This window comes from Rattus norvegicus, chromosome 5 (assembly GCF_036323735.1).
Source record: "Rattus norvegicus strain BN/NHsdMcwi chromosome 5, GRCr8, whole genome shotgun sequence".
Taxonomy (NCBI): domain Eukaryota; kingdom Metazoa; phylum Chordata; class Mammalia; order Rodentia; family Muridae; genus Rattus; species Rattus norvegicus.
In genome coordinates, this window is record NC_086023.1 from 147,570,524 (window position 1) to 147,584,895 (window position 14,372).

At 53.0% G+C, this 14,372-nt stretch overlaps 2 protein-coding genes across 2 annotated transcripts in view; both read left to right on the forward strand.

The window, feature by feature from the left end:
- Positions 1 to 2,936: 2,936 nt before the first annotated feature.
- Positions 2,937 to 10,642, forward strand: Spocd1 (SPOC domain containing 1). The gene is made up of 9 exons (XM_063261356.1): positions 2,937 to 3,093; positions 3,213 to 3,329; positions 5,524 to 5,649; positions 7,289 to 7,472; positions 7,626 to 7,787; positions 7,933 to 8,231; positions 8,589 to 8,678; positions 9,126 to 9,312; positions 10,011 to 10,642. Exons 2-9 carry the CDS (start codon positions 3,267 to 3,269, stop codon positions 10,640 to 10,642), a joined length of 1,743 nt encoding a protein of 580 aa, XP_063117426.1. The 5' UTR covers positions 2,937 to 3,093; positions 3,213 to 3,266.
- Positions 10,643 to 11,049: 407 nt separating this feature from the next.
- Positions 11,050 to 14,372, forward strand: part of Adgrb2 (adhesion G protein-coupled receptor B2) — a 65,154-nt gene continuing 61,831 nt past the window's right edge. Inside the window, exon 1 of the mRNA XM_006238935.5 lies at positions 11,050 to 13,203. The gene's annotated coding sequence lies outside the window, so the exon portion shown is untranslated. The remainder of the gene's footprint in view (positions 13,204 to 14,372) is intronic.

Here is a 14,372-nt window from a genome sequence, read left to right on the forward strand (position 1 = left end):
AGGGTGGCAGCGAGTTCATGCAGATCGTGTCCCTGCCTCCAGATCCCAGGAGAAGGTCGTCTTTTAATGACTCCTTCCCCCGATTAATGCCCTCATAGAATTTACAGTCTGGATGTGTTACCGTGTATTAACAATGCCTTGTTAGTAGATGCTGGATTGTGCCCGGTGCCTTTTTACAAATGTTAGCCTCGTAAGCACGCAGTTCTCTGGGCTGGGCTAGATTGTGGGGTCCTCTGGATTCTAATCTCTCAACCCTCTTTATTTTTTCTCCAAGGAGGAGGTGCGAGTGTCCTGCGGGGTGAAGTCCGTGTACTATGTAGGTGTTTCTTCTTCAGTGCTGTCCTTCACCCTGTTTGGCTCTGGGGATGTGTGTGGGCCGGGCCCTCCTCAGCAGAGGCTCTCTGAGCCCGCTCCCCTCACCTCAGTGATGCTAAAGCTTAGACTTTCGGTATCTCTCAGACCCTGCAACCCACCCCCAACTCACGCCTAACACAATTCCTGTGATTTGGAATTAAAAGAATTGAAATGTACCTTTGGAAAAGAGAGAGAGGAGTCCAAAGGAAGCAAGGAGAGGAAGGAATTGAAACCCTTATGCAACAGCCCCTAACCCTCATCTACCAATCATGAAACAGCACATCCTCTAGGCTCCAAAGGAACCGAGGTTCCCCCCCAGTAGTGGTGAAAGGGGGAAGCAATAAGTTTGCAGCATTCAAACTGCTCACTAAATAGCCATGAAGGGATTTCTCTCAGGGACAGTACATGGATAACAGGAGCTTTAGCTTCACCGAGTCCCCAAAAGAGACATGAGAAATGTTTGAGCAGGAGTGGATAGAACGAGGACTGGTGTGTTCTTCCTGATGACGTAGAGCCTATTGATAGAAAATGGGGCTGGGAGGTAGAGGGGAAGCCAGAGGGCGAGCACAGAGACAGGTGGCTTTGTTCCCGGGACAGAGGCTGGCCAGGCAGCAGACATTTACTGAGTCCTACTATGTGCCAGGCCTTTGTGGATACAAGGGGGTACAGTCCTGATCCTGTGTTTATTGGAGTCACTGGCTGCTGGAAGCCAGAGAAAGCAAACAGTTGAAGCCAAGGCGGGAACTATTTCAGACAGAGCATTGACATGCTCTCTCCCAGCAGGTCTGCTCTGGGTCAGGGATCAAGCTTCTGGGAGCCGTCAGCAGCAGGCAGCCAGGACAAACTGAACCTATGGAGGAGTTGAAGGCCAGCTCAGCCAGGAGGAAGAGAAAGCCCATGACTGCTCACCCGGCCTGTTGTCAGGTACAAAGCTGACTTCCTTGCCTAGGGGCTAGTGCTTAATCTTGACTCCACCCAATGTCACTGAGGCCCAGGATGGAGTGACTTGGCCAAGGTCCCAAAGAGGTGGGTTATCCCCATTTGGATGCTGGCCTGGGTTCTGTGGATGCTCTTTCTACTAGTTTTGGGAATTTAGGGGAGTACGGGAGCGATTTTCCTCCATTGTGCTTGGGAAGGCTCTGTCTACGGTGATCCTGCTGACCCACATGTTCTACTGCATCAAGATCTCCAGCCATCCGTTGGAGTGGGGTGTGGGGTGCTCTTACATGATTCCATTGCTCCAAAGCCCCTTGGGGATCTCTTCATAGGGGCTGAGTTACCCATTCATCCATAGATAAATGGAGCCCCCGCCCTCAAAGCAGCCTTGGCTGGAGTGGGCTTCTCTGCCATGCTCATCTCTCTCTGCAGAGTGACCCTTCAGAAGCGGAGAATGTGCAGCCTCTTCAGCAGAGGGCAGAGGACCCAGGTGACGTCCCCAGAGCGGGTGAGGAGTCTCTCACCCTGCTGCTCACTTCTGGGATCTTTTTCTTCATTCCCTATCAGCCCAAAGTTCTCCAAAGGAACGGGGTCCTAGAGCCACGAGTGGGGGAGATTCAAACCCCCTCCTCAAATTTACCCCTCCTCATATTTCTTGTTGTCCCCTGGGATTGCATGATACATTCTCCCTACCCCAGGTGAGCGGGAGATTATGCCTCTGGATGTTGGAGTGCGATCCACTGTGGTCCGTGCCATGCAGGAGGTACTGTGGACTCGGTAAGGCTTTGTTCCCTACCTCCTAGCTGTGCTGACAGACTGTCCTGTGTAGCTTCCGATCAGACCATATGAGAGAGAGGGGGGCAGGTGGGGGGGAGAAAGGGGGGAGACAGAGATAAAGACAGAGAGAGACAGAGACAGAGATACAGAGAGACAGAGATAGAGAGAGACAGAGACAGAGAGATACAGAGAGACAGAGACAAAGAGACACAGAGAGACAGAGACACAGAGACAGAGGTAGAGAAAGAGGTACAAAGATACAGAGACAGAGACAGTGTGTGAGATAGTGTGTGTGTGTGTGTGTGTGTGTGTGTGTGTGTGTGTGTGTGTGTCTAAACCTATTTGATGTTGGGGTGGTTACGGACCCACACAGCCCATGGCAAGCTGAAATGTGAACCTGGGTGTCTGTAATACATGGCTTCAGTTGCAGTGAGAGTCAGAGATCTGAGACCAAACTCAGAGAAGGCAGAGTCAGCAGCAGATCAGGATCATGTCTCCCTTTCCTTGGTTGATCTTTTACTGTACCGACCTCAGCTTGGTTCTTTTCTCTGGTTGATTCCTTAACCCCCAACCCCAGGCTCGATCCTCTCCACACAGACTCAGCTGTCTAGCAGGACCAAGCAGCCTGACTTTGACACTTGCTTTGCCACAGGTCTGTTGGGTAGCCTTAGGGTGAGCCCTGAACTCTGAGTTCTCCCTAGGTTAATACCACATCTTCCTCACAGAGCAGGGGTGGGAGTCAACAGATCTGTAGGGGAACAGCCCTAAAAGAAAGGAGATGGCCCAGGCCCTGTCTCCCATCACTACATCTCCCTCTCAGGCTAAGGGAGTGGGGAACATTTCTGCTCAGGGCTTGCTTGTCCCCACAGCACCCAGGAGCTTCCCAACCTGGAGTTGAGGGAAGACGAGGTGGAGGGCATTGCAGAAGGCATTGAGGCTGCCCTCTTCCACCTGACCCAGGACACCAACCTCCGCTACAAGAGCAAGTACCGTAACCTGCTCTTCAACCTGCGGGATCCCCGAAATGTGAGCCAGGGGTGGCTCCACCTGCCTAACCCTCGCTTGGGGTCACCAGGAGCAGACAGCAGGTTGGAGTGGGTGCTCTCAGGACGGAATGGTGCATTCTCTTCCCCCAACCTCCACAGGACCTGTTTCTCAAAGTGGCTCACTGTGATGTCACCCCTAAGGACCTGGTACAGATGAGCTCAATCCAGCTGGCCCCGAAGGAGCTGTCCCGCTGGCGGGACCAGGAGAAGAGAAGGGTGAGAGCTTTGTAGACAAATCAGAAGAAGGGGGAGGGCAGCGGAAGGGGAACAGAGGAAGCAGGACAGAAGGACAGTCGGGACTGAGAAGGAGCTGGAGAAAACAGAAACCATGCAAGGTGTGTGTGTGTGTGTGTGTGTGTGTGTGTGTGTGTGTGAGAGAGAGAGAGAGAGAGAGAGAGGGAGGTATGTGAGGACATCACCATTGCTCCTCTTTCCACCCCAACTTCAGATTTGGAAAAGGGGCCCCACAACTCCACTCCCTTCAGTCAGGTCCTCCTGGGTCCTGCCTGTGGGCCTCCTTTCGGGAGTAGGGAAGGCATAGCATTGAGCTTGCTGTCAGGAATGCTGGCCCAATGTTTGAAGGCCAGAGGCAATAGTCCAATGCTGAGCTGCTGAGGTGCTGAGGTAATAACCCAAGTCCAACCGGTGTCCCCATCCATCAGCCAAGTTTCTGTCCAGGCACTGCAGGTGTCCTCAGATGGGAGCAGCTATGTAGTTTGGGTGTCACTGAAGCCTCTGTGCCACAGCTATTAAGAATTCCATGGTGGGGTGGTGGTGAAGAGATGGCTCAGGGTTAAGAGCACTGGCTGCTCTTCTGGAGGTCCTGAGTTCAATTCCCAGCAACCACATGGTGGCTCACAGCCATCTGTCATGAGATCTGGCCTGCAGATGCACATGCAGGTAGAGTACTCAAATACATAAAATAAAATAAATCTTAAAAAAGGAAAGTAACAGATGTGCAGCTTGGTCTTCATACGGGTTCCCCCAACAACTGGAGCAGGGGCCGTCTCTAAACCTGTCGCCTGTCTGTGGATCCTGCTCCCCTAACTGGGCTGCCTTGTCTGGCCTCAGTGGGAGAGGATGCACCCCGCCTAGAGGGGATTTGATGTGCCAAGGTTGGAGGATACTGGGATGGGGAGAGGGGTGTTCACCCTCTCAGAAGAGAAGGGGTAGGGAAGATGAGAGGAGGGACTGTGTGAAGGGGGACTAGAAGAAGGGGGACAGTGATCAGTATATAAAATGGTAGGTAAATAAATAAATAGATAGATAAATAAATAAGGAAAGAAAAGAATTCCGGGGTGGGAACTGGGAAGGAAGCTCAGCTAGTAGAGAGCTTGCCTTACAGTATGAGTTCGAGCCCCAGAATTCATGTAAAAAGTCAGCATGGTGGCATGTGTTTACAATCCCAGTGTTGGCTAGGGAGGCGGAGACAGGGAAGCCTAGTGAAAGACCTTGCCTCAAACTGTAAGGTGAATGGCTCCCGAGGAAGGACACTGAAGATGGACCTGTGGCTTCCACATGCATTTGTACACATGCATCTAGCCATCCACTAACTCACACCCCCACATGTGGGCATAGGTACACAAGCAAGAAGGTAATGCACACAGGGCCTGACCTAGTGTGAGCTGTTTTGAGTACAAAGCTGAGTGTGTCGCCATCACGGAGTCTCCCTGCCTGGGTGTGGAGGCTGCAGGACCCCTGTCTTCCTGCACCATTAGGAAAGGAGAGGGTCTGGAGAGATGGCCCAGTGGTTAAGAGCGCTGGCTGCTCTCGCAAAGAACCCAGGTTTCAAGTCCCAGCACTCACATGGCAGCTCACAACTGTCAGTAACTCACACAGACATAGCACGGAGGGAGAACACCAATCTAAATAACATTTTTAAAAAAAGAATTTGCTTTAAACAAACAGAAAAGGGGAGACAGGCTTACAGGTCAGGTGACTTTGCTCAACAAAGGGGATGACAGTCATTCCTGTGAAGCTAGGCTGAGCCCTCCTCATGTGTTGCTTAATACCTTGCTCTAAATCCCCAGAGAACAGATAAACTGAGGTTTAGAGGCAACTAAGGGGTGGCCCAAAGTCACTCTAATCCTTAAATCTTTATTAATGACCCATCTGGGACTCAGCCTGCAACACTTGTTCCCACACCACAGCCTCCCTGGGGACAGATGGGTGGGGCAGCCAGAAGCGTAGTTGACTTGGGTGAAGGCCAAGTACAGCGACATTTCTTAGAGGAGGCACAACTTCAGTAGGACCTGGAAGGGTAGGGCTGAGGGGGGCTGGCTTTCTAAGTGAACAGAGAGAGGCTTGAAAATGAGGGGAGCCCCCAAGGGAAGGGCCTCGAAGGAGGGAGGGAGCGACCGGGTCCTGGGTGGCCAGAGGCCCCTGGCTGAGTTTGGCTTGGTTACTGCAGAGCCTGGATATCATTGAGCAACAACAGAAGGAACCGTACAGGCTTCCCGCCTCCAAACTGACTCACAAGGGCGAGGTAGAGATCCCTCGGGACTCGGACCAGATGCTGACCTTGGAAGACCTGATGGTAAGGGGCAACCTGAGGTCGACACAGGTACTCCTCGCCCTGCTAACTATGGGGCCCTGAGCACGGCCATTGCCTACTCCATGGCCCCATGTTCAAGACAGTAAGTAGGTCTGGCACTGTTCTCCCTCCTGTTAGCTTAACTCCAGGACACTTGTCTTTACGCTCACCCCAAGCACAGCCACTCTGGCTTCAGGCGAAGGTTTTTTCCAGATGTGAGAGACACAGAGATCTGTTTTATCAATGGGTTTATATGCTTGGAGTTGCCACAGGCAAGGAACTACCCGAGACCCTGGGCATAACGCCAGGGGCCCTCCCGACCTTGCCCTTGCACTGGAGGAGGCCCAGGACTTAGGCCTCTAACTAACTGATGGGCCAGCTGCATCCCCTGGTGGAGCACCATCCTTTACCAGAGCACTTCCGTCTTGTCCGGAGCCTGCTTAGTATGGTGGCTCATCTGTCCCAACTTGGTTAACCAGTGTCCTGTGGTCAGCAGGACCTCCCCCTTGTCCCCATATCCATCACTCTGAGAAGGCCTCTCTGGCCTGGTTGGGGTCTTTATGGGTCGGTTGTCACTTGGTTCTGATTAGGAGATGGGTGGAGGGCAGGCAAGTCTCTTAGCTCATGTTCAGTCATTCAGTACAGATTTATGGAGCCTTTCCTGGGTACCAGGCCCTGGGGGAAATGACAAGGGTTTGACAAGACGACACTTGCGGGTTTGTCACCTCCCACCCCAAGTATTCGAGCCAGGAAGAATCACTGCCTGTGTAGAGAGGAGCCCTCGGGGGTGCAGCTGCTCCCCGGCGTAGGCCAAGCACATTCCCTCGAGAGGCTGCGTGTCAGCATTGGAGAGGGACTGGAGACACAGAGAGGTGTCAGGAGAAAGAAAGAGAGGAGATGATAGGGGGATGGGGAAGGTGACAGAGAAGAGCAATCTCCACTCTTACCGAGTCCCTGCCGTGTGGCCCCTACACAAACAGCACCTGGTTTGAACATGGCGGTTACTAAATGCAGTTCCTGCTCCTGCTGAAACCGGAACCAGTGTCCTGGGCTGGAGTGGGTTGGGGATGTGCCCCTGGCAGTGTCTCGAAATCTCTTCAAACCTTCTGAACGGAAGGGATTTCTATTGAGAGGGCGAAGGTGGTTAGAATGTTTACTCTCCTGGGTTCCGTCCCCTGCTTCTGAGGACTTGACCCAAGGAAAGAAGTAAAAGTTAGGAAAACACTTTGTGCACAAAGATGCCTTCGGGGCTTCTTGCTTGTGAAAACTGGAGGTGACCTGAATGTCTAGCAGCTGCCACACAGTTGGCCCTGGGGGGGTGTCTAGAGAAGGGGCAAATGTGTCTACTGCAATGAATGGGGTACAAAACAGGGTGCAAAGAATAGGACCCCCAGACCCTCTGCATAGAAAAACTATGAAAGAACACCCAGTGTACCAACAGTTGTTCAAAAAAAAAAATGGTGGGGTTTTTTTTATTTACAATTATTTATTTCCCAAGTTTCTTTACGAATTTTCAGTGTTTGGAATAGAAAAACATACCTAGAAAAATAAACCAGATTCTTGAGGCTCTCTACGTAGAGAGGGCTCCTGACTTCCCGGCCACCTTGCCATCAACCCCCCCTTCAACCTCCGTGCTTTCCAGGAACCCATGGTGCCCAGAGAGTGCAGCCTACAGGCCCTAACGACCCCCCTGGAGGACACCACAGATTGGCATCAGCACCACCTCTGTGACTCCAGCTGCCAGATCTGCACGGGTGGGAAGGGAGGCAGGAAGGCTGACAGTGGGAGCCAGCCAGAGCTACAAGCTGGCATCAGCCACAGCATGGGTGAGTAGCCGAGTTCGAAGGCAGCAGAACGGGAGTGCCTGTGCCACAGGTCACCTTGGAATGAAGACAGCGCAAGACTTGGTTCCAAGGCAGGCGGTGGGCTGGCTTCTCCCTCCGTATACACATTTCAATTCTTGCCTCTGTTCTTTGCAGATCAGAAATCCTCAACTAAACTGCCAGCCTTCTCCCCGGCCGCCATGAACGAGGAGGAAAACACCATCCAGAAAGCCCCAAGTCCAGTTCCTGTGTCCTCTCCAGAGATGCTCAAAGTTGGGAAGACACCCCCTAAGGAACCACAAGACAGGTATGGGATTGGTAGCCAATAGGTGAGCAACCCAGCATCCTGGGTGGGAGAGGCCACCAGCTGGAGTAACAGCATCCACACACTGCAAGAGCTTCATTCCTCTGTGACGGCGTCTTCCTTTGTCTGTGAGCCTCTCTTTTTCTATCTGAAATGGAGCTCACAAAGCTTCTTGGTTCCCTCCTGCTCAAGGCCAATGCTTGGATCAGTGTTCAGGTCTCTACAGTGAGAACACAGCCCTTACTGACTTTGCAAACAAAAGGGACCGTGGGGATATCCCAATGAATGACTCTGCTTGGCCCTGCCCTGTCCCTTCTTCTAGGCTCCAGATGCCTGCTGGGCCCAAACCTGTCCCGCCCAGCCCTCCGCCCTGGGAGGGTTCACTGGACATGTTCTCCATCAAGCACTTCCGGACCAAGGCGCAGCTGATCTCCGGGCACAGCTGTCAGCTTGTCCAGGTACTTAGGTTGACAAGGACTCCCTCACGCCCTTCTCAGCCCAGTTGGTAATTCATCCAGTGAGCCCTGTGCTGACTAAGCAGATGATACCCTAGCCTGATTCTGACACACACTCAGGCTAATAACTCTACCCCAAGATGTAAGGAGAGAGAGACCTCGGGGGTGGGGATCGTCCTGGGACTCCTCACTCCACAGGAGGGTTTTGGGAGTGATGTTGAGTAACTGTTAGTTAGGGAGCCCCTGAGGGTTCAGATACACTGCCTGTCCTTCCCCTTCTCTGACTTGGCCTGAGGTAATGGGAAATGAATCTGCCTAAGAGCGTGGGAAGTTAGGTGCTGACCAACCTCCTGCCCCCAGGGTCTGCCAGAGGTCATTCGCTCAGCAGGCCGCCTCCCTCCAAACCACATCTGGGATCTTCTAGACAGTATGGGCCCATCCAGGGCAAAGGTAAGTGGCCTGCTCTTAGGGCACCCTCTCCTCTGCTCCCCCTTCTCAGCTTCTTCTCTCCCCATCTAACTCGCCAGTGACCCTGGGCAAGGTTCTCCCTTCCTGCCTTCTTCCTAGAGCGGTAGTTCTCAACCTGTGGATCATGACGGCTTTGGGGGTTGAATGACTCTTCCACAGGGGTCACACATCAGCTATCCTGCATAAATATTAGATATTTACATTACGATTCATAACATAATGTAACATAGCAAAATCACAGTTATGAAATAGCAGCAAAAATGATGTTATGGTTGGGGGGTCCCCACAGCACGAGGATCTGGTCTCGGCCTCGGGAAGTTTGAGAACCACTGCTCTGGAGGAAGTAGGCTCTCGGAGGTCTGCTGGTCTAATTGTGCCTGCAGGCCCAGAGGATGACGGTCCCTTTGCCACTCCCTCTGTATCCCTCAGGACATCTGTGTGGTCAGATTGAGTCCCCACGGGTCTCGGGACATCCAGAACTACCGTTTGCTCTACTCCTACCTCAACGACAAGCAGTGCCACTGCCTGGCGACCGTGCATCATGTGAAAATGGTCCTGATGCCCTTGCCTGCCTTTGAGCCTCTGCCAGCCAGGCTGCGCCCTCTGGGGGGCCCAGGTGAGAACCAGCTACTCGCCCAATAGAACTACAGAGCAGCCACATCTGATCCAAGTAAGTGTAGCAGGCCAGAGGCAGATCCAGACCACATGCAGCCAAGACGAATAGGTGTGCGTCTGCCGCTGCACCAGCTAGGCCTGGCTTCAGGGCAGGGATCGGCCTAGGCGTGGCCCTAGGAAATCACTGTGGAAAAGGACTTTAGGGACTCACACGCAGGATGTGTCAGCCTGCTCTGAAGCAAAAAGCCTTAAGATCTCGCTGGGCTGCAGTTCCCAGTACTGGAGGCAGGTTGGCATGTCCTCCATTCACCTCTCATTCATTTCATTCATTCATTCATTCATTCATTCATTCATTCTACAATAAGCCATTTCCCCAATTTGTGGAAGGCTCCAAGACAGATGATACACCTCTGGGGATGGTGCAGACTGTCTCCATTAGGCCTTGAGGTCAAACCATCAATGGCCTTACCTCTGCCAGATGACCACTGATCACCTAGACCGAACACTCTGAGACAGGCTCTATCGCCTGGTTGCTTTTCCCCACCTCAGTGACAGGAAGTTCTCTCGACCAAACCTCTGGATTCACTGCAACCTTTGCCGCTGTGTGTGTGTGTGTGTGTGTGTGTGTGTGTGTGTGTGTGTGTGTGTGTGTGTGTTGACTTCCTCCAGGTCTTGGAACCCTCTTCCTCCTCTTTTCAGGTCTTGAAACTGCTCACACGAGCCTGTTACTGGCTGTGCTGTTCCCAGAGGATGAGCTTCCAGACACAGCTCTGTCCAGCCCCGTGTGGAGCAAGGCTCCAAAGACCGTGTCTTTCAGCAAAAAGGTGGAAAGGATCCGATACTCATCAGAGGACAGGAGGTCAGAGGCCACCCCGAGAGGACCATCTCCCCATGAGGAGGAGCCAAAGCAGAGCTTGGCCCAGGGCAACCTGGCTCCAAGGAGTGTGTGTGCTCCACAGAGCCTCTCCAGAGGCAGGGGAAGTGAGCCTGGGTGGGGACAGTGGTCCTCAGAAGCAGGCTGGCACTACTCCCAGCACTACTCCCAGCATCCCAATCCAGCAGGACCCATGTTCCCTGGCATCAGCCGTGGACAGCACCTCCACAGGGCCTCCTGTTTCCACCATGACCTACACCAGCACCTCAAGGTCTTAGTGACCATGAGTCACCAGTTCCAGGCCTCACTGAGGCCCCAAGGCCAGGATTCCTGCCTCCCATCTACCGTAGTATCTGTAGTTCCAGATCCCCCTGGGTCTTCTTCAGGCCCTTTGGATGGAGGTGGCTCTGGCTGTCCCCTGCCAGAGGGGCCTGACCCTTTAGAGCTTCCAGAATAGGAGTGTTGAATCCTTTCCCAATGCTGAACCCCAGGAACGACAAGTGAGCTCTCCCACACCTGCCCAGTTTGTGTCTGTTCTGCAGTCTGTTTGATGTTGATTTTTGGTTCAATAAAAACTTGGCAAAGTAAGGATTGCATCTGATGGCCGACAAGGAGTCTCTAGTCCCATCCAGGTGTGGCTTGAGGTATCTTTGAATTTTTCTACACAAATGCATGATCTCCCCAGTAGCTGACTAGAGGGGGGGTCCCAAACCATCACTTTGCCCCAGGATGCTGAGTGGGGGTCCTGAGCCATCACTTTGTCCCAGGACAAAGTCACTATGTGGCTTCTGGAGACATTAGAAAAATCTAAAACAACGACAAAAAATCTCTGAGCCAAGTGTGGGCATGCGCACCTTTAATCCCAACTCGAAGGAGGCAGAGGCGGGTGGATCTCTTGAATCTGAATCTAGGCTATTCTACATAGCTAATTCAAGACTGACTATCCAGCGCCTTACAGTCTGTAAGCCACTCTAATAAATCTCATATATTTATGCTATAAGTTCTGTTCCTCTAGAGAACCCTAACACACTGTCTAAAACAAAAAACCTGAATTAAGGGGCAGGATCCGTGGTGGGAGAGAAGAGAGACTGGGGTTGGAGGAGAGAGAAAGACACAGGCTGGTAGAGGTGTCAGGAAAGCTAAAGGAATTTTATTATTCATGGAGTTGTGGTGTGCACATGCACCCGTGGCTCTCAGAGGTCAGAGAAGAGCATTGATACTTCCTCTTTCGCCGTCCCCTTGACTGTTTTGAGACAGGCTGTCTCCCAGAATCAGAAGCTCACCGTTTTGGCTAGCCAGCAAGCTTAAAGTATTGGCTAATTGCTGTCCCCGTTCCTCTAATGCTGGTGTTAACAGGCTCTTAGCCCCTGGGTTTTCTCTGCAGCTCCAGGAGTTGTTCTAAACTTTGGAAGGCAATAATTTTTCTTTTGGATAGGTCAGGGGTGGGCACAAAATACCGTAATGTTCCCTAGGAGTCCATCCCCATGTGCGTCTGTGAGGGGCTTCTCAGTATACGTGTCGGCTCCCTCTCTCTCTGTGGGGTCGCTGTTGAAGCTGAATGCTTTCTGTAGGTCTTGACAACGGCTAGAGACAGCCAGGGTTTAGGTCTGAGAAGACCTTCGGGCCTGCTAAGTGAGTGGTATAGACTTTGACCACTGCTGCCTTGCCTTAGGTCTGGAGTGAGCTTCTCACAGCAGCTTTGAGTCTGGGGACTGAGTAGCTTCCCCAGACTAATTCACCCAGGACACCCCCCAACCCCACCCTGCTACTTTTCCTAACCTACCCTCGCTCCCCTCCCCCTTTGCTGCAGTATCAGAAGCATGCCTCATTCTGGAGCCCCTCTTTCTACCCCAAGAGCTCTGCGTCTGCCCTACCCACAGCCGACAGCAGAGGGGGCCCTCTACCTTGGGATGGTGGTCCGGGCTGGCAGGACCGAGTCTGAGCTGGGGGCGGATGAGAAAGTGGGAAGGTTTGAGCGGGGAAGGTGGGCGAGGGTGGGTTGCAAGTGGGAGCAACGAGAGTATGCCGGACCGGTGAACCAGAGAAAGAAACGGGGCTCTTGAAGGAACTCCTCTGGCTCAGAGGGCACGGGATTGCCGCAGCCTCAGCGCTAAATGCAAATGATGCAAATTACTATGCAAACCTGCAGCTCCTCTCCGAGCCCACAACTTGGGTGGCTTTCCTAACGCTGTTGGGGTTGGGGAAACCGCAGTACACGTTTCTCCCAGGCCGCGGCTTTCTCCTGGAAAGACAGCAGAGGCATCGGGGGAAGAGCTAGCCTCTGCCCACCGCCGGGGCCTGCCCTTAGAGGTTCAGTTTGCCCTTCCATAAGCAAGGGTGCAAACGCGGCGTTCTGACAACTCGCCCCGGGGAGCGGGATATAGATGAACCCGGAAACCATGCATCCTGCCTCGGGGTATGAGTTGGGCATATGACCCTCCCCCCCCCCTTTCTGCTCCTAGTTCTCAAGCCCTTTCCTTATCTCTTGATAGGGACCAGGAACGCAGCTTGGCATGACGTTGCTAGGGGGTGTGATCGGCGGTTGCTAGGTTCTAGGAATGTTGCTATGCAACGCCGGGCAGGGCCCTGGTTGCTAGGCCGAGGAGGAGTCGCCCGCTGCCCAAAGGGTTCTAGCGAACTGCGCCCGCCCCCACCAGGACCGGCATTGGCACCCCCAGGCTGGACGCAGTCTCTGGGGTTCCTTCCGGTTCACACCCTCTGTCACTCCGTGATCCTCTGGGCTCCAGAGCGAGGAACCCTGGGTCTTTGTACACGTGTCTGTGCGCCTGCTGGTGCAGGGGGGTGGGGGTAGAATGTCTCTTTTGAATTTCCATAGCAACTGCTCCCGTGTCACCCTACTGCTCCCAAAGGTTTAAGCAGTTGCGTTACAAATTTACATATATCTGCATGTCATTAACATAGAGGCGGAGCCGGAACTTGTTTGGGCAACTATCCCTGCTGGACAGTTCTCCTCGCACTGCTTTCATCCCGTCCGATGGCCACCTGGACTGCGCATGCGTAAGTGATTTGCGTCTCCGTGTTCTCGGTTTGAGGTGGGTGGGAGACTTTTGACGGTGGTCATCAGTTCTGGTCCACTCACCTTACAGAGCCGAAGACTCAGTTCCTTAAGCAACAATGTGACTTGTTAGACCCCAGTTCTGCCTTCCCTGGCTATGTCATCTTAGGTCTGTGCCCGTCTCTGTGACTCAGTTTCCTTCTCCGTAAATAGACGTACTAGTCTTTAACTCACTAAGTTATGTGAGGATTCGTGAACTGCAACTTTGGCTCACACTCGTTGATGTCCTGGTGCACAGTAGGCAGTGGATGTTTGTTTTCTGCCTCCCTCCTTAGAGCCCAGTTCCACTCAGAACTCAGATGTAGAGCAAATGAACTTCTTTTGCAGCTCCAGACATGGCAGGAGGAACTTCCAGATGTCAGGGTAGACTGGATCCCAGGCATGAGATGAGAACTATTGACCAGGCCAGGTTGGTGCACCATGAACCTTCTCCACTCCACTGCTACTCTCAAGGCGTCCACGGTGTCGGGATCCCTTGTATCCTCCGAGCACTGGAGTTTAAGGTGGTTGCTGCTGTAGCTGGCTGAGGCTGGTCCAAAATGCCTGTGATGGAGTTGGGGTCAGAGCAAGGGAGAGTTCCAGTCTGCACTTTCACTAAGAAAGGTCCGCAGAGCTGTGGGACAACTTCTTTGTCCTTCTCGGACCTCAGTTTCCCTCCACATGGGAGTCTCTGCTACAACCCGGGGTCGAGTGGGAGTGAAGAGCTGTCTTGCTGCTGCAGCAAACAGGGAGTGAGTTCCCCATTCTTGGGGCTATGCAAGCAGAGGCGAGGCTGGAACTGAGCAGAACTTTGAGCTGCCTCCCCAAAAGGTGGAGAATCCTTCCTGAATCTGATTTCTGCCTTTCCTGTTCTGGTAGAGGCTCTCTTGCTTGCCTTCCATTCTCCCAGTGACCTTCTAACCGCTACAGGCCTGACTGCTAGAGCCACATGGAGGCAGAAGAGGCATTAAAGGGCAAAACCCAGTTCCACTCTGTACTGGGGAGAGCTCTTATTAGGCTTAATTGAAATAAATGGGATTGCTTCCCGTCTAGTGTAGACTGTGTGGTCGGCGATAAAGAAGGGCGAAGGAGCCTGACTCTGATGGGTCACTTGGCTTCTGGGAGGAGATAG

What these genes read in the sequence shown, in the direction of transcription:
- Spocd1 (XM_063261356.1), top strand. Translation starts at nt 3,267, where the DNA reads ATGAGCTCAATCCAGCTGGCCCCGAAGGAGCTGTCCCGCTGGCGGGAC. An exon ending in GGGACCAGGAGAAGAGAAGG is followed by an intron (nt 3,330 to 5,523) that starts GTGAGAGCTTTG and finishes TGGTTACTGCAG; the next exon opens with AGCCTGGATATCATTGAGCA. An exon ending in ACAGCTGTCAGCTTGTCCAG is followed by an intron (nt 8,232 to 8,588) that starts GTACTTAGGTTG and finishes TCCTGCCCCCAG; the next exon opens with GGTCTGCCAGAGGTCATTCG.